This window comes from Dreissena polymorpha, chromosome 2 (genome assembly GCF_020536995.1).
Source record: "Dreissena polymorpha isolate Duluth1 chromosome 2, UMN_Dpol_1.0, whole genome shotgun sequence".
Lineage (NCBI taxonomy): Eukaryota > Metazoa > Mollusca > Bivalvia > Myida > Dreissenidae > Dreissena > Dreissena polymorpha.
This window is the reverse complement of record NC_068356.1, coordinates 16,740,606-16,765,132: the sequence shown is the minus strand read 5'-3', so window position 1 is coordinate 16,765,132 and position 24,527 is coordinate 16,740,606. Positions and strand designations below refer to the sequence as shown.

At 40.2% G+C, this 24,527-nt stretch overlaps 1 protein-coding gene across 1 annotated transcript in view; it reads left to right on the top strand.

Annotated features, from left to right (window-relative positions):
- Nucleotides 1-14,691: 14,691 nt before the first annotated feature.
- LOC127866906 (uncharacterized) overlaps nt 14,692-24,527 on the top strand; it is a 43,711-nt gene continuing 33,875 nt past the window's right edge. Inside the window, 15 exon segments of the mRNA XM_052407761.1 lie at nt 14,692-14,695; nt 14,731-15,091; nt 15,374-15,655; nt 16,116-17,458; nt 17,632-17,698; nt 17,792-18,774; nt 18,839-20,031; nt 20,148-20,254; nt 20,429-20,902; nt 20,966-21,383; nt 21,657-21,841; nt 21,962-22,344; nt 22,447-22,810; nt 23,093-23,374; nt 23,673-24,451. Coding sequence (XP_052263721.1) covers nt 14,692-14,695; nt 14,731-15,091; nt 15,374-15,655; nt 16,116-17,458; nt 17,632-17,698; nt 17,792-18,774; nt 18,839-20,031; nt 20,148-20,254; nt 20,429-20,902; nt 20,966-21,383; nt 21,657-21,841; nt 21,962-22,344; nt 22,447-22,810; nt 23,093-23,374; nt 23,673-24,451 — 7,225 coding nt within the window.

Sequence of the window (24,527 nt, the reverse complement as noted above, 5' to 3'; positions counted from 1 at the left end):
AGATAACTCAATCCGTTACCACCTCATATACAACTCCATCCAGTACTATAACAGAGGCAACTCAATCAAATACTACAGCAAATACAACCCCATCCAGTACTACAACAGAGAAAGCTCCACCTCTTACTACACCGGAGACAACTAAATCCCGTACAACTTCAGAGACGATTCCGTCTATTACAACAACGGAGATAACTCAATCCGTAACTACCACAGATACAGCTCAATCAAGTACTGAAACAGAGACAACAGCATCCAGTACTACAACAGAGACATCTCCATCCATGACTACAGTAGGAACTACTCTATCGTTTTCTACCACGGAGACAACACCATCAACTACAAGAAGACAACACCATCCAGTACAATAACAGAGACAACTCCATCCATTACTATAAAAGAAACAACTCCATATAAAACTACAACGGAGACAACTCAATCCAGTACTTTAGCAGAGTCAAATCCATCCATTACTTCCACAGAGACAATACCACTCAGTACTGTAACAGAGATAACTACTGCCAGTACTCCTACAGAGACAACTGCATCTATTTCTACAAAAGTGTCAACTCCATCCATTACTACCACAGAGACAACTCTATCTTTTATAACAACGGAAACAACGCCATCCATTTCTACAACAGAAGCAATTCAATCCAGTACTTCAACGGAGAAAACTCAATCCAGTTCATCTTCACAGACAACTCCGTCGTTTACTACAACGGAGATAAATCAATCCGTTACCACCGCAGATACAACTCCATCCAGTACTATCAACAGAGACAACTCAATCAAATACTACAGCAAATACAACCCCATCCAGTACTACAACAGAGAAAACTCCATCTCTTACTTCAACGAAGACAACTCAATTCAGTACTACTTCAGAGACGACTCCGTCTATTACAACAACGGAGATAACTCAATCCGTAACTACCACAGATACAGCTCCATCAAGTACTAAACAGAGACAACATCATCCAGTACTGCAACAGAGACAACTCCATCCATTACTACAGTAGGAACTACTCTATCGTTTTCTACCAAGGAGACAACACCATCAACTACAAGAGAGACAACTTCATCCAGTACAATAACAGACACAACTCCACCCAGTACTACAAAAGAAACAAACTCATATATAACTACAACGGAGACAACTCAATCCAGTACTTTAGCAGAGACAACTCCATCAATTACTTCCACAGAGACAATACCACTACGTACTGTAACAGAGAATACTACAGCCAGTACTCCTACAGAGACAACTGCATCTATGACTACAACAGTGTCAACTCCATTCATTACTACCACAGAGACAACTCTATCTTTTATAATAACGGAAACAACGATATCCCTTTCTACAACAGAAACAATTCCATCCAGTACTTCAACGGAGACAACTCAATCCAGTACATCTTCACAGACAACTCCGTCGTTTACTACAACGGAGATAACTCAATCAGTTACAATCGCAAATACCACTCCATCCAGTACTATAACAGAGACAACTCAATCAAATACTACACCAAATACAACCCCATCCAGTACTACAACAGAGAAAACTCCATCTCTTTCTACAACGGAGACAACTCAATTCCGTACTACTTCAGAGACGACTCAGTCTATAACAACAACGGAGATAACTCAATCCATAACTACCACAGATACAGCTACATCGAGTACTGAAACAGAGACAACATCATCCAGTACTACAACAGAGAAATCTCCATCCATTACTACAGTAGAAACTACTCTATCGTTTTCTAACACGGAGAGAACAACATCAACTGCAAGAGAGACAACTCCATCCAGTCCAATAACAGAGACAACTCCATCCAGTACTACAAAAGAAACAACTCCATATATAACTACAACGGAGACAACTCAATCCAGTACTTTAGCAGAGACAAAGCCATCCATTACTTTCACAGAGACAATACTACTCAGTACTGTAACAGAGAATTCTACAGCCAGTACTCCTACAGAGACAATTGTATCTATTGCTACAACAGTGTCAACTCCATCAATTACTACCACAGAGACAACTCTATCTTTTATAACAACGAAAACAACGTCATCCATGTCTACAACAGAAACAATTCCATTCAGTACTTCAACGGAGACAACTCAATCCAGTACTTCTTCACAGACAACTCCGTCGTTTACTACAACGAAGATAAATCAATCCGTTACCACCGCAGATACAACTCCATCCAGTACTACAACAGAGACAACTCAATCAAATACTACAGCAAATACAACTCCATCCAGTACTACAACAGAGAAAACTCCATCTCTTACTACAACGGAGACAACTCAATACATTACTACTTCAGAGACGACTCCATGTCTTACTACACTGGAGACAACTCAATCCAGTACTACTTCAGAGACGACTCCGTCTATTACAACAACGGAGATAACTCAATCCGTAAGTACACCAGATACAGCTCCATCAAGTTCTAAAACAGAGACAACATCATCCAGTACTACAACAGAGACAACTCCATCCATTACTACAGTAGGTACAACACCATCAACTACAAGAGAGACAACTCCATCCATTACGATAACAGAGAAAACTCCATCCAGTACTACAAAAGAAACAACTCCATATATAACTACAACGGAGACAACTCAATCCAGTACTTTAGCAGAGACAACTTCATCCCTTACTTCCACAAAGACAATACCACTCCGTACTGTAACAGAGAATACTACAGCCAGTACTCCTACAGAGACAACTGCATCTATTACTACAACATTGTCAACTCCATCCATTACTACCACAGAGACAACTCTATCTTTTATAACAACGGAAACAACGCCATCCATTTCTACAAAAGGAACAATCCCATCCAGTACTTCAACGGAGACAACTCAATCCAGTAAAACTTTACAGACAACTCCGTCGTTTACTACAACGGAGATAACTCAATCCGTTACCACCGCAGATAAAACTCAATCCAGTACTATAACAGAGACAACTCAATCAAATACTACAGCAAATACAAACCCATTTAGTACTACAACAGAGAAAGCTCCATCTCTTACTACAACGGAGACAACTCAATCCAGTACTACTTCAGAGACGACTCCGTCTATTAAAACAACGGAGATAACTCAATCCGTAACTACCACAGATACAGCTCCATCAAGTACTGAAACAGAGACAACATCATCCAGTACTACAACAGAGACATCTCACTCCATTACTTCAGTAGGAACTACTCTATCGTTTTCTACCACGGAGACAACACCATCAACGACAAGAGGGACAACTCAATCCAGTACAATAACAGAGACTACTCCATCCAGTACTACAAAAGAAACAACTCCATATATAACTACAACGGAGACAACTCGATCCAGTACTTTAGCAGAGACAACTCCATCCATTACTTCCACAGAGACAATACCAATCAGTACTGTAACAGAGAATACTACAGCCAGTACTCCTACAGAGACAACTGCATCTATTATTACAACAGTGTCAACTCCATCTATTACTACCACAGAGACAACTCTATCTTTTATAACAACGGAAACAACGCCATCCATTTCTACAACAGAAACAATTCCATCCAGTACTTCAACGGAGACAACTCAATCCAGTACTTCTTCACAGAAAACTCCGTTGTTTACTACAACGGAGATAACTCAATCCGTTACCACCGCAGATACAACTCCATCCAGTACTGTAACAGAGGCAACTCAATCAAATACTACAGCAAATACAATCCCTTCCAGTACTACAACAGAGAAAGCTCCATCTCTTATTACAACGGAGACTACTCAATCCCGTACTACTTCAGAGACGACTCCGTCTGTTACAACAACGGAGATAACTCAATCCGTAACTACCACAAATACAGCAACATCAAGTACTGAAACAGAGACAACATCATCCAGTACTACAACAGAGATATCTCCATCCATTACTACAGTAGGAACTACTCTATCGTTTTCTACCACGGAGAGAACAACATCAACTACAAGAGAGACAACTCCATCCAGTACAATAACAGAGACAACTCCATCCAGTACTACAAAGGAAACAACTCCATATATAACTACAACGGAAACAATTCAATCCAGTACTTTAGCAGAGACAAATCCATCCATTACTTCCACAGAGAAAATACCACTCAGTACCCTGACAGATAATACTACAGCCAGTACTCTTACAAAGACAACTGTATCTATTGCTACAACAGTGTCAACTCCATCCATTACTACCACAGAGACAACTCTATCTTTTATAACAACTGAAACAACGCCATCCATTTTTACAACAAAAACAACTCCAACCAGTACTTCAACGGAGACAACTCAAGCCAGTACTTCTTCACAGACAACTCCGTCGTTTACTACAACGGAGATAACTCAATCCGTAACTACCACAGATACAGCTCCATCAAGTATTAAAACAGAGACAACATCATCCAGTACTACAACAGAGACAACTCCATCCATTACTACATTAGAAACAACTCTATCGTTTTCTACCAAGGAAACATCACCATCTACTACCAGAGAGACAACTTCATCCAGTACAATAACAAAGACAACTTCATCCAGTACTACAAAAGAAAAAACTGCACATATAACCAAAATGGAGACAACTCAATCCAGTACTTTACCAGGGACAACTTCATCCATTACTTCCACAGAGACAATACCACTCAGTACTGTAACAGAGAATTCTACAGCCAGTACTCCTACAGAGACAACTGCATCTATTACTACACCAGTATCAACTCCATCCATTACTACCACAGAGACAACTCTATCTTTTATAACAACGGAAACAACGCCATCCATTTCTACAACAGAAACAACTCCATCCAGTACTTCAACGGAGACAACTCATTCCAGTACATCTTCACAGACAACTCCGTCGTTTACTACAACGGAGATAAATCAATCCGTTACCACCGCAGATAAAACTCCATCCAGTACTATAACAGAGACAACTCAATCAAATACTACAGCAAATACAACCCCATCCAGTACTACAACAGAGAAAGCTCCATCACTTACTACAACGGAGACAACTCAATCCAGTACTACTTCAGAGAACACTCCGTCTATTACAACAACGGAGATAACTCAATCCGTAACTACCACAGATACAGCTCCATCAAGTACTGAAACAGAGACAACATCATCCATTACTACAACAGAGACATCTCCATCCATTACTACAGTAGGAACTACTCTATCGTTTTCTACCACGGAGCGAACACCATCAACTACAAGAGGGACAACTCAATCAAGTACAATAACAGAGACAACTCCATCCAGTACTACAAAAGAAACAACTCCATATATAACTACAACGGAGACAACTCAATCCAGTATTTTAGCAGAGACAACACCGTCCATTACTTATACAGAGACAATACCACTCAGTACTGTAACAGAGAATACTACTGCCAGTACTCCTACAGAGACAACTGCATCTTTTACTCCAACAGTGTCAACTCCATCCATGACTACCACAGAGACAACTCTATCTTTTATAACAACGGAAACAACGCCATCCATTTCTACAACAGAAACAATTCCATCCAGTACTTCAACGGAGACAACTCAATCCAGTACATCTTCACAGACAACTCCGTCGTTTACTACAACGGAGATAAATCAATCCGTTACCTCCGCAGATAACACTCCATCCATTACTATAACAGAGACAACTCAATCAAATACTACAGCAAATACAACCCAATCCAATACTACAACAGAGAAAGCTCCATCTCTTATTACAACGGAGACAACTCAATCCAGTACTACTTCAGAGACGACTCCGTCTATTACAACAACGGAGATAACTCAATCCGTAACTACCACAAATACAGCTCCATCAAGTACTGAAACATGAGACAACATCATCCAGTACTACAACAGAGACATTCCCATCCATTACTACAGTAGGAACTACACTATCGTTTTCTACCACGGAGATCAACACCATCAACTACAAGAGGGACAACTCCATCCAGTACAATAACAGAGACTACCCCATCCAGTACTACAAAAGAAACAACTCCATATATAACTACAACGAAGACAACTCGATCCAGTACTTTAGCAGAGACAACTCCATCCATTACTTCCACAGAGACAATACCACTCAGTACTGTAACAGAGAATACTACAGCCAGTACTCCTACAAAGACAACTGCATCTATTACTACCACAGAGACAACTCTATCTTTTATAACAACGGAAACAACGCCATCCATTTCTACAACAGAAACAAGTCCATCCAGTACTTCAACGAAGACAACTCAATCCAGTACTTCTTCACAGACAACTCCGTTGTTTACTACAACGGAGATAACTCAATCCGTTATCACCGCAGATACAACTCCATACAGTACTATAACAGAGGCAACTCAATCAAATACTACAGCAAATACAACCCCATCCAGTACTACAACAGAGAAACCTCCATCTCGTACTACAACAGAGACAACTCAATCCCGTACTACTTCAGAGACGACTCCGTCTATTACAACAACGGAGATAACTCAATCCGTAACTACCACAAATACAGCTCCATTAATTACTGAAACAGATGCAGCATCATCCAGTACTACAACAGAGCCATCTTCATCCATTTGTACAGTAGGAACTACTCTATCGTTTTCTACCACGGAGAGAACAACATCAACTACAAGAGAGACAACTCCATCCAGTACAATAACAGAGACAACTCCATCCAGTACTACAAAAGAAACAACTCCATATATAACTACAACGGAGACAATTCAATCCAGTACTTTAGCAGAGACAAATCCATCCATTACTTCCACAGAGAAAATACCACTCAGTACCCTAACAGATAATACTACAGCCAGTACTCCCACAGAGACAACTGTATCTATTGCTACAACAGTGTCAACTCCATCCATTACTACCACAGAGGCAACTCTATCTTTTATAACAACGGAAACAACGCCATCCATTTCTAAAACAAAAACAACTCCATCCAGTACTTCAACGGAGACAACTCAAGCCAGTACTTCTTCACAGACAACTCCGTCGTTTACTACAACGGACATAAATCATTCCGTTACCACCGCAGATACAACTCCATCCAGTACTACAACAGAGACAACTCAATCAAATACTACAGCAAATACAACTTCATCCAGTACTACAATAGAGAAAACTCCATCTCTTACTACAACGGAGACAACTCAATCCAGTACTACTTCAGAGACGATTCCGTTTATTACAACAACGGAGATAACTCAATTCGTTACGACCACAGATACAGCTCCAACAAGTACTAAAACAGAGACAAAATTATCCAGTACTACAACAGAGACAAATCCATCCATTACTACACTAGAAACTACTCTATCATTTTTTACCAAGGAGACACCACCATCGACTACAAGAGAGACAACTCCATCCCGTACAATAACAGAGACAACTCCATCCAGTACTACAAAAGAAACAACTCCACACATAACCACAACGGAGACAACTCAATCCAGTACTTTCACAGGGACAACTTCATCCATTACTTCCACAGAGAAAATACCACTCAGTACTGTAACAGAGAATACTACAGCCAGTACTCCTACAGAGACAACTGAATCTATTACTACAACAGTGTCAACTCCATCCATTACTACCACAGAGACAACTCTATCTTTTATAACAACGGAAACAACGCCATCCATTTCTACAACAAAATCAATTCCATCAAGTACTTCAACGGAGACAACTCAATCCAGTACTTCTACACAGACAACTCCGTTGTTTACTACAACGGAGATAAATCAATCCGTTACCACCGCAGATACAACTCCATCCAGTACTATAACAGAGGCAACTCAATCAAATACTACAGCAAATACAACCCCTATCCAGTACTACAACAGAGAAAGCTCCATCTCTTACTACACCGGAGACAACTCAATCCAGTACTACTTCAGAGTCGACTCCGTCTATTACAACAACGGAGATAACTCAATCCGTAACTACCACAAATACAGCTCCATCAAGTACTGAAACAGAGACAACATCATCCAGTACTACAACAGAGACATCTCCATCCATTACTACAGTAGGAACTACTCTATCGTTTTCTACCACGGAGAGAACAACATCAACTACAAGAGAGACAACTCCATCCAGTACAATAACAGAGACAACTCCATCCAGTACTACAAAAGAAACAACTCCATATATAACTACAACGGAGACAACTCAATCCAGTACTTTAGCAGAGACAAATCCATCCATTACTTCCACAGAGAAAATACCACTCAGTACCCTAACAGATAATACTACAGCCAGTACTCCTACAGAGACAACTGTATCTATTGCTACAACAGTGTCAACTCCATCCATTACTACCACAGAGACAACTCTATCTTTTATAACAACGAAAACAACGCCATCCATTTCTACAACAGAAACAACTCCATCCAGTACTTCAACGGAGACAACTCAATCCAGTACTTCTTCACAGACAACTCCGTCGTTTACTACAACGGAGATAAATCAATCCCTTACCACCGCAGATACAACTCCATACAGTACTACAACAGAGATAACTCAATCAAATACTACTGCAAATACAAATCCATCCAGTACTACAACAGAGAAACTCCACCTCTAACTACAACCGGAGACAACTCAATCCAGTACTATTTCAGAGTCGACACCGTCTATACAACAACGGAGATAACTCAATCCGTTAACGACCACAAATACAGCTCCATCAAGTACTGAAACAGAGACAACATCATCCAGTACTACAACAGAGACATCTCTATCTATTACTACAGTAGGAACTACTCTATCGTTTTCTTCCACGGAGAGAACAACATCAACTACAAGAGAGACAACTCCATCCAGTACAATAACAGAGACAACTCCATCCAGTACTACAAAAGAAACAACTCCATATATAACTACAACGGAGACAATTCAATCCAGTACTTTAGCAGAGACAAATCCATCAATTACTTCCACAGAGACAATACCACTCAGTACCGTAACAGATAATACTACAGCCAGTACTCCTACAGAGACAACTGTATCTATTGCTACAACAGTGTCAACTCCATCCATTACTGCAACAGAGACAACTCTATCTTTTATAACAACGGAAACAACGCCACCCATTTCTACAACAGAAACAACTCCATCCAGTACTTCAACGGAGACAACTCAATCCAGTACTTCTTCACAGACAACTCCGTCGTTTACTACAACGGAGATAAATCAATCCGTTACCACCGCAGATACAACTCCATCCAGTACTATAACAGAGACAACTCAATCAAATACTACAGCAAATACAACTCCATCCAGTACTACAACAGAAAAAGCTCCATCTCTTACTACACCGGAGACAACTCAATCCAGTACTACTTCAGAGACGACTCCGTCTATTACAACAACGGAGATAACTCAATCCGTAACTACCACATATACAGCTCCATCAAGTACTAAAACAGAGACAACATCATCCAGTACTACAACAGAGACATCTCCATCCATTACTACATTAGGAACTACTCTATCGTTTTCTACCACGGAGACACCACCATCAACTACAAGAGAGACAACTCCATCCAGTACAATAACAGAGACAACTCCATCCAGTACTACAAAAGAAACAACTCCATATATAACTACAACGGAGACAACTCAATCCAGTACTTTCACAGGGACAACTTCATCCATTACTTCCACAGAGACAATACCACTCAGTACTGTAACAGAGAATACTACAGCCAGTACTCCTACAAGAGACAACTGCATCTATTACTACAACAGTGTCAACTCCATCCATTACTACCACAGAGACAACTCTATCTTTTATAACAACGGAAACAACGCCATCCATTTCTACAACAGAAACAATTCCATCCAGTACTTCAACGGAGACAACTCAATCCAGTACATCTTCACAGACAACTCCGTCGTTTACTATAATCGGAGATAAATCAATTCGTTACCACCGCAGATAACACTCCATCCAGTACTATAACAGAGACAACTCAATCAAATACTACAGCAAATACAACCCCATCCAGTACTACAACAGAGAAAGCTCCATCTCTTACTACAACGGAGACAACTCAATCCAGTACTACTTCAGAGACGACTCCGTCTATTACAACAACGGAGATAACTCAATCCGTAACAACCACAAATACAGCTCCATCAAGTACTGAAACAGAGACAACATCATCCAGTACTACAACAGAGACATCTCTATCTATTACTACAGTAGGAACTACTCTATCGTTTTCTACCACGGAGAGAACATCAACTACAAGAGAGACAACTCCATCCAGTACAATAACAGAGACAACTCCATCCAGTACTACAAAAGAAACAACTCCATATATAACTACAACGGAGACAATTCAATCCAGTACTTTAGCAGAGACAAATTCATCCATTACTTCCTCAGAGACAATACCACTCAGTACCGTAACAGATAATACTACAGCCAGTACTCCTACAGAGACAACTGTATCTATTGCTACAACAGTGTCAACTCCATCCATTACTGCAACAGAGACAACTCTATCTTTTATAACAACGGAAACAACGCCAACCATTTCTACAACAGAAACAACTCCATCCAGTACTTCAACGGAGACAACTCAATCCAGTACTTCTTCACAGACAACTCCGTCGTTTACTACAACGGAGATAAATCAATCCGTTACCACCGCAGATACAACTCCATTCAGTACTACAACAGAGATAACTCAATCAAATACTACAGCAAATACAAATCCATCCAGTACTACAACAGAGAAAACTCCACCTCTTACTACACCGGAGACAACTCAATCCAGTACTACTTCAGAGACGACACCGTCTATAACAACTAACGGAGATAACTCAATCCGTTACGACCACATATACAGCTCCATCAAGTACTAAAACAGAGACAACATCATCCAGTACTACAACAGAGACAACTCCATCTATTAGTACAGTAGGAACTACTCTATCGTTTTCTACCAAGGAAACAACACCATCAACTACAAGAGAGACAACTACATCCAGTACAATAACAGAGACAACTCCATCCAGTACTACAAAAGAAACAACTCCATATATAACTACAACGGAGACAACTCAATCCAGTACTTTGGAGACAACTCCATCCATTACGTCCACAGAGACAATACCACTCAGTACTGTAACAGAGAATACTACAGCCAGTACTTCTACAGAGACAACTGCATCTTTGACTACAACAGTGTCAACTCCATCCATTACTACCACAGAGACAACTCTATCTTTTATAACAACGGAAACAGCGCCATCCATTTCTACAACAGAAACAATTCCATCCAGTACTTCAACGGATACAACTCAATCCAGTACATCTTCACATACAAATACGTCGTTTACTACAACGGAGATAAATCAATCCGTTACCACCGCAGATAAAACTCCATCCAGTACTATAACAGAGACAACTCAATCAAATACTACAGCAAATACAATCCCATTTAGTACTACAACAGAAAAAGCTCCATCTCTTACTACAACGGAGACAACTGAATCCAGTACTACTTCAGAGACGACTCCGTCTATTATAACAACGGAGATAACTCAATCCGTAACTACCACAGATACAGATCCATCAAGTACTGAAACAGAGACAACATCATCCAGTACTACAACAGAGACATCTCCATACATTACTTCAGTAGGAACTACTCTATCGTTTTCTACCACGGAGACAACACCATCAACTACAAGAGGGACAACTCAATCCAGTACAATAACAGAGACAACTCCATTCAGTACTACAACAGAGATAACACAATCAAATACTACAGCAAATACAAATCCATCAAATACTACAACAGAGAAAACTCCACCTCTTACTACACCGGAGACAACTCAATCCGGTATTACTTCAGAGACGACACCGTCTATAACAACAACGGAGATAACTCAATCCGTTACGGCCACATATACAGCTCCATCAAGTACTACAACAGAGACAACATCATCCAGTACTACAACAGAGACAACTCCATCTATTAGTACAGAAGGAACTACTCTATCGTTTTCTACCAAGGAAACAACACCATCAACTACAAGAGAGACAACTACATCCAGTACAATAACAGAGACAACTCCATCCAGTACTACAAAAGAAAAAACTCCATATATAACTGCAACGGAGACAACTCAATCCAGTACTTTAGAGACAACTCCATCCATTACGTCCACAGAGACAATACCACTCAGTACTGTAACAGAGAATACTACAGCCAGTACTTCTACAGAGACAACTGCATCTTTGACTACAACAGTGTCAACTCCATCCATTACTACCACAGAGACAACTCTATCTTTTATAACAACGGAAACAACGCCATCCATTTCTACAACAGAAACAATTCCATCCAGTACTTCAACGGAGACAACTCAATCCAGTACATCTTCACATACAACTACGTCGTTTACTACAACGGAGATAAATCAATCCGTTACCACCGCAGATAAAACTCCATCCAGTACTATAACAGAGACAACTCAATCAAATACTACAGCAAATACAACCCCATTTAGTACTACAACAGAAAAAGCTCCATCTCTTACTACAACGGAGACAACTGAATCCAGTACTACTTCAGAGACGACTCCGTCTATTATAACAACGGAGATAACTCAATCCGTAACTACCACAGATACAGCTCCATCAAGTACTGAAACAGAGACAACATCATCCAGTACTACAACAGAGACATCTCCATACATTACTTCAGTAGGAACTACTCTATCGTTTTCTACCACGGAGACAACACCATCAACTACAAGAGGGACAACTCAATCCAGTACAATAACAGAGACTACTCCATCCAGTACTACAAAAGAAACAATTCCATATATAACTACAACGGAGACAACTCAATCCAGTACTTTAGCAGAGACAACTCCATCCATTACTTCCACAGAGACAATACCACTCAGTACTGTAACAGAGAATACTACAGCCAGTACTCCTACAGAGACAACTGTATCTATTGCTACAACAGTGTCAACTCCATCCATTACTACCACAGAGACAACTCTATCTTTTATAACAACGGAAACAACGCCATCCATTTCTACAACAGAAACAATTCCATCCAGTACTTCAACGGAGACAACTCAATCCAGTACTTTTTCACAGAAAACTCCGTTGTTTACTACAACGGAGATAGCTCAATCCGTTACAACCGCAGATACAACTCCATCCAGTACTATAACAGAGGCAACTCAATCAAATACTACAGCAAATACAAACCCATCCAGTACTACAGCAGAGAAAGCTCCATCTCTTATTACAACGGAGACAACTCAATCCCCTACTACTTCAGAGACGATTCCGTCTGTTACAACAACGGATATAACTCAATCCGTAACTACTACAAATACAGCTCCATCAAGTACTGAAACAGAGACAACATCATCCAGTACTACAACAGAGACATCTCCATCCATTACTAAAGTAGGAACTACACTATCGTTTTCTACCACGGAGAGAACAACATCAACTACAAGAGAGACAACTCCATCCAGTACAATAACAGAGACAACTCCATCAGTACTACAAAAGAAACAACTCCATATATAACTACAACGGAGAAAATTCAATCCAGTACTTTAGCAGAGACAAATTCATCCATTACTTCCACAGAGACAATACCACTCAGTATCCTAACAGATAATACTACAGCCAGTACTCTTACAGAGACAACTGTATCTATTGCTACAACAGTGTCAACTCCATCCATTACTACCACAGAGACAACTCTATCGTTTATAACAACGGAACCAACGCCATCCATTTCTACAACAAAAACAACTCCATCCAGTACTTCAACGGAGATAACTCAAGCCAGTACTTCTTCACAGACAACTCCGTCGTTTACTACAACGGAGATAACTCAATCCGTAACTACCACAGATACAGCTCCATCAAGTATTAAAACAGAGACAACATCATCCAGTACTACCAGAGAGACAACTCCATCCAGTTCAATAACAAAGACAACTCCATCCAGTACTACAAAAGAAAAAACTCCACATATAACCATAACGGACATAATTCAATACAGTACTTTAGCAGAGACAAATCCATCCATTACTTCCACAGAGACAATACCACTCAGTACCGTAACAGATAATACTACAGCCAGTACTCCTACAGAGACAACTGTATATATTGCTACAACAGTGTCAACTCCATCCATTACTGCAACAGAGACAACTCTATCTTTTATAACAACGGAAACAACGCCACCCATTTCTACAACAGAAACAACTCCATCCAGTACTTCAACGGAGACAACTCAATCCAGTACTTCTTCACAGACAACTCCGTCGTTTACAACAACGGAGATAAATCAATCCGTTACCACCGCATATACAACTCCATCCAGTACTACAACAGAGATAACTCAATCAAATACTACAGCAAATACAAATCCATCCAGTACTACAACAGAGAAAACTCCATCTCTTACTACACCGGAGACAACTCAATCCAGTACTACTTCAGAGACGACACCGTCTATAACAACAACGGAGATAACTCAAACCGTTACGACCACATATACAGCTCCATCAAGTACTAAAACAGAGACAACATCATCCAGTACTACAACAGAGACAACTCCATCCATGAGTACAGTAGGAACTACTCTATCGTTTTCTACCAAGGAAACAATACAATCAACTACAAGAGAGACAACTCCATCCAGTACAATAACAGAGACAACTCCATCCAGTACTACAAAAGAAACAACTCCATATATAACTACAACGGAGACAACTCAATCCAGTACTTTAGAGACAACTCCATCCATTACTTCCACAGAGACAATACCACTCAGTACTGTAACAGAGAATACTACAGCCAGTACTTCTACAGAGACAACTGCATCTTTGACTACAACAGTGTCATCTCCAACCATTACTACCACAGAGACAACTCTATCTTTTATAACAACGGAAATAACGCCATCCATTTCTACAACAGAAACAATTCCATCCAGTACTTCAACGGAGACAACTCAATCCAGTACATCTTCACATACAACTACGTCGTTTACTACAACGGAGATAAATCAATCCGTTACCATCGCAGATAAAACTCCATCCAGTACTATAACAGAGACAACTCAATCAAATACTACAGCAAATACAACCCCATCCAGTACTACAACAGAGAAAACTCCATCTCTTACTACAACGGAGACAACTCAAGCCAGTACTACATCAGATACGACTCCGTCTATTACAACAACGGAGATAACTCAATCCGTAACTAACACAGATACAGCCCTATCAAGTACTGAAACAGAGACAACATCATCCAGTACTACAACAGAGCCATCTCCATCCATTACTACAGTAGGAACTACTCTATCGTTTTCTACCACGGAGACAACACCATCAACTCCAAGAGAGACAACTCCATTCAGTACAATAACAAAGACAACTGCATCCAGTACTACAAAAGAAACAACTCCATATATAACTACAACGGAGACAACTCAATCCAGTCAATTAGCAGAGACAACTCAATCAATTACTTCCACAGAGACAATACCACTCAGTACTGTAACAGAGAATACTACAGCCAGTACTCCTACAGAGACAACTATATCTATTACTACAACAATGTCAACCCCATCTATTACTACCACAGAGACAACTCTATCTTTTAAAACAACGGAAACAACGCCATCCATTTCTACAACAAAAACAACTCAATCCAAAACTTCAACGGAGACAACTCAATCCAGTACTTCTTCACAGACAGCTCCGTCGTTTACTACAACGGAGATAAATCAATCCGTTACCACCGGAGATACAACTCCATACAGTACTACAACAGAGACAACTCAATCAACTACTACAGCAAATACAACTCCATCCAGTATTTCAATAGAGAAAACTTCATCTCTTACTACATCGGAGACAACTCAATCCAGTACTACTTCAGAGACGATTCCGTCTATTACAACAACGGAGATAACTCAATCCGTTACGACCACAGATACAGCTCCATCAAGTTTTATAACAGAGACAACATCATCCAGTACAACAACAGAGACAACTCCAGCCATTACTACATTAGAAACTACTCTCTCGTTTTCTACCAAGGGAACACAACCATCAACTACAAGAGAGACAACTCCATCCAGTACAATAACAGAGACAACTCCATTCAGTAATACAAAAGAAACAACTCAATATATAACCACAACGGAGACAACTCAATCCAGTACTTTCACAGGGACAACTTCATCCATTACTTCCACAGAGACAATACCACTCAGTACTGTAACAGACAATACTACAGCCAGTACTCCTACAGAGACAACTGCATCTATTACTACAACAGTGTCAACTCCATCCATTACTATCACAGAGACAACTCTATCTTTAATAACAACGGAAACAACGCCATCCATTTCTACAACAGAAACAAATCCATCCAGTACTTCAACGGAGACAACTCAATCCAGTACATCTTCACAGACAACTCCGTCGTTTACATCAACGGAGATAAATCAATCCGTTACCACCGCAGATAAAACTCCATCCAGTACTATAACAGAGACAACTCAATCAAATACTACAGCAAATACAACCCCATCCAGTACTACAACAGAGAAAGCTCCATCTCTTACTACAACGGAGACAACTCAATCCAGTACTACTTCAGAGACGACTCCGTCTATTACAACGACGGAGATAACTCAATCCGTAACTACCACAGATACAGCTCCATCAAGTACTAAAACAGAGACAACATCATCCAGTACTACAACAGAGACATCTCCATCCATGACTACAGTAGGAACTACTCTATCGTTTTCTACCACGGAGACAACATCATCAACTACAAGAGGGACAACTCAATCCATTACAATAACAGAGACTACTCCATCCAGTACTACAAAAGAAACAACTCCATATATAACTACAACGGAGACAACTCAATCCAGTACTTTAGCAGAGACAACTCCATCCATTACTTCCACAGAGACAATACCACTCAGTAATGTAACAGAGAATACTACAGCCAGTACTCCTACAGAGACAACTGTATCTATTGCTACAACAGTGTCAACTCCATCCATTACTACCACAGAGACATCTCTATCTTTTATAACAACGGAAACAATGCCATCCATTTCTGCAACAGAAACAATTCCATCCAGTAATTCAACGGAGACAACTCAATCCAGTACATCTTCACAGACAACTCCGTCGTTTACTACAACGGAGATAAATCAATCCGTTACCACCGCAGATACAACTCCATCCAGTACTATAACAGAAAAAACTCAATCAAATACTACAGCAAATACAACTCCATCCAGTACTACAACAGAGAAAGCTCCATCTCTTACTACAACGGAGACAACTGAATCAAGTACTACTTCAGAGACGACTCCGTCTATTACAACAACGGAGATAAATCAATCCGTAACTACCACAGATACAGCTCCATCAAGTACTAAAACTGAGACAACATCATCCAGTGCTTCAACAGAGACTACTCCATCCATTACTACATTAGAAAATACTCTATTGTTTTCTACCAAGGAGACACCACCATCAACTACAAGAGAGACAACTCCATCAAGTACAATAACAGGGACAACTCCATCCAGTACTACAAAAGAAACAACTCCATATATAACCACAACTGAGACAACTCAATCCAGTACTTTCACAGGGACAACTTCATCCATTACTTCCACAGAGACAATACCACTCAGTACTGTAACGGAGAATACTACAGCCAGTACTCCTACAGAGACAACTGCATCTATTACTACAACAGTGTCAACTCCATCCATTACTACCACAGAGACGACTCTATCTTTTATAACAACGGAAACAACGCCATCCATTTCTACAACAGAAACAATTCCATCCAGTACTTCAACGGAGACAACTCAATCCAGTACATCTTCACAGACAACTCCGTCGTTTACTACAACGGAGATACATCAATCCGTTACCACCGCAGATACAACTCCATCCAGTACTATAACAGAGACAACTCAGTCAAATACTACAGCAAATTCAACCCCATCCAGTACTACAACAGAGAAAGCTCCATCTTTTACTACAACGGAGACAACTCAATCCATTACTACTTCAGAGACGACTCCGTCTATTACAACAACGGAGATAACTCAATCCGTAACTACCACAGATACAGCTCCATCAAGTACAGAAACAGAGACAACATCATCCAGTACTACAACAGAGACATCTCCGTCCATTACTACAGTAGGAACTACTCTATCGTTTTCTACCACGGAGACAACACCATCAACTACAAGAGGGACAACTCAATCCAGTACAATAACAGAGACGACTCCATCCAGTACTACAAAAGAAACAACTCCATATATAACTACAACGGAGACAACTCAATCCAGTACTTTAGCAGAGACAACTCCATCCATTACTTCCACAGAGACAATACCACTCAGTACTGTAACAGAGAATACTACAGCCAGTACTCCTACAGAGACAACTGCATCTATTGCTACAACAGTGTCAACTTCATCCATTACTACCACAGAGACAACTCTATCTTTTATAACAACGGAAACAACGCCACCCATTTCTTCAACAGAAACAATTCCATCCAGTACTTCAACGGAGACAACTCAATCCAGTACATCTTCACAGACAACTCCGTCGTTTACTATAACGGAGATAGCTCAATCCGTAAAAACCGCAGAAACAACTCCATTCAGTACTATAACAGAGACAACTCAATCAAATACTACAGCAAATACAACCCCATCCAGTATTACAACAGAGGAAGCTCCATCTCTTACTACAACGGAGACAACTCAATCCAGTACTTCTTCAGAGACGACTCCGTCTGTTACAACAACGGAGATAACTCAATCCGTAACAACCACAAATACAGCTCCATCAAGTACTGAAACAGAGACAACATCATCCAGTACTACAACAGAGACATCTCTATCTATTACTACAGTAGAAACTACTCTATCGTTTTCTACCACGGAGAGAACAACATCAACTACAAGAGAGACAACTCCATCCAGTACAATAACAGAGACAACTCCATCCAGTACTACAAAAGAAACAACTCCATATATAACTACAACGGAGACAATTCAATCCAGTACTTTAGCAGAGACAAATCCATCCATTACTTCCACAGAGACAATTCCACTCAGTACCGTAACAGATAATACTACAACCAGTGCTCCAACAGAGACAACTGTATCTATTGCTACAACAGTGTCAACTCCATCCATTACTGCAACAGAGACAACTCTAACTTTTATAACAACGGAAACAACGCCACCCATTTTTACAACAGAAACAACTCCATCCAGTACTTCAACGGAGACAACTGAATCCAGTACTTCTTCACAGACAACTCCGTCGTTTACTACAACGGAGATAAATCAATCCGTTACCACCGCAGATACAACTCCATCCAGTACTACAACAGAGATAACTCAATCAAATACTACAGCAAATACAACCCCAACCAGTACTACAGCAGAGAAAGCTCCATCTCTTATTACAACGGAGACAAATCAAACCCGTACTACTTCAGAGACGACTCCGTCTGTTTCAACAACGGATATAACTCAATCCGTAACTACCACAAATACAGCTCCATCAAGTACTGAAACAGAGACAACATCATCCAGTACTACAACAGAGACATCTCCATCCATTACTACAGTAGGAACTACTCTATCGTTTTCTACCACGGAGAGAACAACATCAACTACAAGAGAGACAACTCCATCCAGTACAATAACAGTGACAACTCCATCCAGTACTACAAAAGAAACAACTCCATATATAACTACAACGGAGAAAATTCAATCCAGTACTTCAGCAGAGACAAATTCATCGATTACTTCCACAGAGACAATACCATTCAGTACCCTAACAGATTATACTACAGCCAGTACTCTTACAGAGACAACTGTATCTATTGCTACAACAGTGTCAACTCCATCCATTACTACCACAGAGACAACTCTATCTTTTATAACAACGGAAACAACGCCATCCATTTACACAACAAAAACCACTCCATCCAGTACTTCAACGGAGATAACTCAAGCCAGTACTTCTTCACAGACAACTCCGTCGTTTACTACAACGGAGATAAATCAATCCGTAACTACCACAGATACAGCTCCATCAAGTATTAAAACAGAGACAACATCATCAAGTACTACCAGAGAGACAACTCCATCCAGTACAATAACAAATTCAACTCCATCCAGTACTACAAAACAAAAAACTCCACATATAACCATAACGGAGCCAACTCAATCCAGTAATTTACCAGGGACAACTTCATTCATTACTTCCACAGAGACAATACCACTCAGTACTGTAACAGAGAATTCTACAGCCAGTACTCCTACAGAGACAACTGCATCTATTACTACACCAGTGTCAACTCCATCCATTGCTACCACAGAGACAACTCTATCTTTTATAACAACGGAAATAACGCCATCCATTTCTTCAACAGAAACAATTCCATGCAGTACTTCATCGGAGACAACTCATTCCAGTACATCTTCACAGACAACTCCGTCGTTTACTACAACGGAGATAAATCAATCCGTTACCACCGCAGATACAACTCCATCCAGTACTATAACAGAGACAACTCAATCAAATACTACAGCAAATACAACCCCATCCAGTACTACAACAGAGAAAGCTCCATCTCTTACTACAACGGAGACAACTCAATCCAGTACTACTTCAGAGAACACTCCGTCTATTACAACAACGGAGATAACTCAATCCGTAAATACCACAGATACAGCTCCATCAAGTACTGAAACAGAGACAACATCATCCAGTACTACAACAGAGACCACTCCATCCATTACTACAGTAGGAACTACTCTATCGTTTTCTACCACGGAGACAACACCATCAACTACAAGAGGGACAACTCAGTCCAGTACAATAACAGAGACAACTCCATCCAGTACTACAAAAGAAACAACTCCATATATAACTACAACGGAGACAACTCAATCCAGTACTTTAGCAGAAACAACTCCATCCATTACTTCCACAGAGACAATACCACTCAGTACTGTAACAGAGAATACTACAGCCAGTACTCCTACAGAGACAACTGCATCTTTTACTACAACAGTGTCAACCCCATCCATGACTGCCACAGAGACAACTTTATCTTTTATAACAACGGAAACAACGCCATCCATTTCTACAACAGAAACAATTCCATCCAGTACTTCAACGGAGACAACTCAATTCAGTACATCTTCACAGACAACTCCGTCGTTTACTACAACGGAGATAAATCAATCCGTTACCACCGCAGATAACACTCAATCCAGTACTATAACAGAGACAACTCAATCAAATACTACAGCAAATACAACCCCATCCAGTACTACAACAGATAAAGCTCCATCTCTTACTACAACGGAGACAACTCAATCCAGTACTACTTCAGAGACGACTCCGTCTATTAAAACAACGGAGATAACTCAATCCGTAACTGCCACAAATACAGCTCCATCAAGTACTGAAACTGAGACAACATCATCCAGTACTACAACAGAGACATCTCCATCCATTACTACAGTAGGAACTACTCTATCGTTTTCTACCACGGAGACAACACCATCAACTACAAGAGGGACAACTCAATCCAGTACAATAACAGAGACAACTCCATCCAGTACTACAAAAGAAACAACTCCATATATAACTACAACGGAGACAATTCAATCCAGTACTTTAGCAGAGACAAATCCATCAATTACTTCCGCAGTGACAATATCACTCAGTACCGTAACAGATAATAACACAGCCAGTACTCCTACAGAGACAACTGTATCTATTGCTACAACAGTGTCAACTCCATCCATTACTGCAACAGAGACAACTCTAACTTTTATAACAACGGAAACAACGCCACCCATTTCTACAACAGAAACAACTCCATCCAGTACTTCAACGGAGACAACTCAATCCAGTACTTCTTCACAGACAACTCCGTCGTTTACTACAACGGAGATAAATCAATCCGTTACCACCGCAGATACAACTCCATCCATTACTACAACAGAGATAACTCAATCAAATACTACAGCAAATACAAAAACATCCAGTACTTCAACAGAGAAAACTCCACCTCTTACTTCAACGGAGACAACTCAATCCAGTACTACTTCAGAGACGACACCGTCTATAACAACAACGGAGATATCTCAATCCGTTACGACCACATATACAGTTCCATCAAGTACTAAAACAGAGACAACATCATCCAGTACTAGAACAGAGACAACTCCATCCATTAGTACAGTAGGAACTACTCTATCGTTTTCTACCAAGGAAACAACACCATCAACTACAAGAGAGACAACTCCATCCAGTACAATAACAGAGACAACTCCATCCAGTACTACAAAAGAAACAACTCCATATATAACTACAACGGAGACAACTCAATCCAGTGCTTTCACAGAGACAACTCCATCCATCACTTCCACAGAGACAATACCACTCAGTACTGTAACAGAGAATACTACAGCCAGTACTTCTACAGAGACAACTGCATCTTTGACTACAACAGTGTCAACTCCATCCATTACTACCACAGAGACAACTCTATCTTTTATAACAACGGAAACAACGCCATCCATTTCTACAACAGAAACAATTCCATCCAGTACTTCAACGGAGGCAACTCAAGCCAGTACATCTTCACATACAACTACGTCGTTTACTACAACGGATTTAAATCAATCCGTTACCATCGCAGATAAAACTCCATCCAGTACAATAACAGAGACAACTCAATCAAATACTACAGCAAATACAACCCCATCCAGTACTACAACAGAGAAAACTCCATCTCTTACTACAACGGAGACAACTCAAGCCAGTACTACATCAGATACGACTCCGTCTATTACAACAACGGAGATAACTCAATCCATTACTAACACAGTTACAGCCCTATCAAGTACTGAAACAGAGACAACATCATCCAGTACTACAACAGAGACATCTCCATCCATTACTACAGTAGGAACTACTCTATCGTTTTCTACCACGGAGACAACACTATCAACTACAAGAGAGACAACTCCATCCAGTACAAAAACAGAGACAACTCCATCCAGTACTACAAAAGAAACAACTCCATATATAACTACAACGGAGACAACTCAATCCAGTCAATTAGCAGAGACAACTCAATCAATTACTTCCACAGAGACAATACCACTCAGTACTGTAACAGAGAATACTACAGCCAGTACTCCTACAGAGACAACTATATCTATTACTACAACAATGTCAACTCCATCTATTACTACCACAGAGACAACTCTATCTTTTAAAACAACGGAAACAACGCCATCCATTTCTACAACAAAAACAACTCCATCCAAAACTTCAACGGAGACAACTCAATCCAGTACTTCTTCACAGACAGCTCCGTCGTTTACTACAACGGAGATAAATCAATCCGTTACCACCGGAGATACAGCTCCATACAGTACTACAACAGAGACAACTCAATCAAATACTACAGCAAATACAACTCCATCCAGAATTACAATAGAGAAAACTCCATCTCTTACTACACCGGAGACAACTCAATCCAGTACTACTTCAGAGACGATTCCGTCTATTACAACAACGGAGATAACTCAATCCGTCACGACCACAGATACAGATCTATCAAGTTTTATAACAGAGACAACATCATCCAGTACAACAACTGAGACAACTCCATCCATTACTACATTAGAAACTACTCTATCGTTTTCTACCAAGGAGACACCACCATCAACTACAAGAGAGACAACTCCATCCAGTACAATAACAGAGACAACTCCATCCAGTACTACAAAAGAAACAACTCCATATATAACCACAACTGAGACAACTCAATCCAGTACTTTCTCAGGGACAACTTCATCCATTACTTCCACAGAGACTATACCACTCAGTACTGTAACAGAGAATACTACAGCCAGTACTCCTACACAGACAACTGCATCTATTACTACAACAGTGTCAACTCCATCCATTACTACCACAGAGACAACTCTAACTTTTATAACAACGGAAACAACGCCATCCATTTCTACAACAGAAACAATTCCATCCAGTACTTCAACGGAGACAACTCAATCCAGTACATCTTCACAGACAACTCCGTCGTTTACTACAACGGAGATACATCAATCCGTTACCACCGCAGATAAAACTCCATCCAGTACTATAACAGAGACAACTCAATCAAATACTACAGCACATTCAACCCCATCCAGTACTACAACAGAGAAAGCCCCATCTCTTACTACACCGGAGACAACTCAATCCAGTACTACTTCAGAGACGATTCCGTCTATTACAACAACGGAGATAACTCAATCCGTCACGACCACAGATACAGCTCC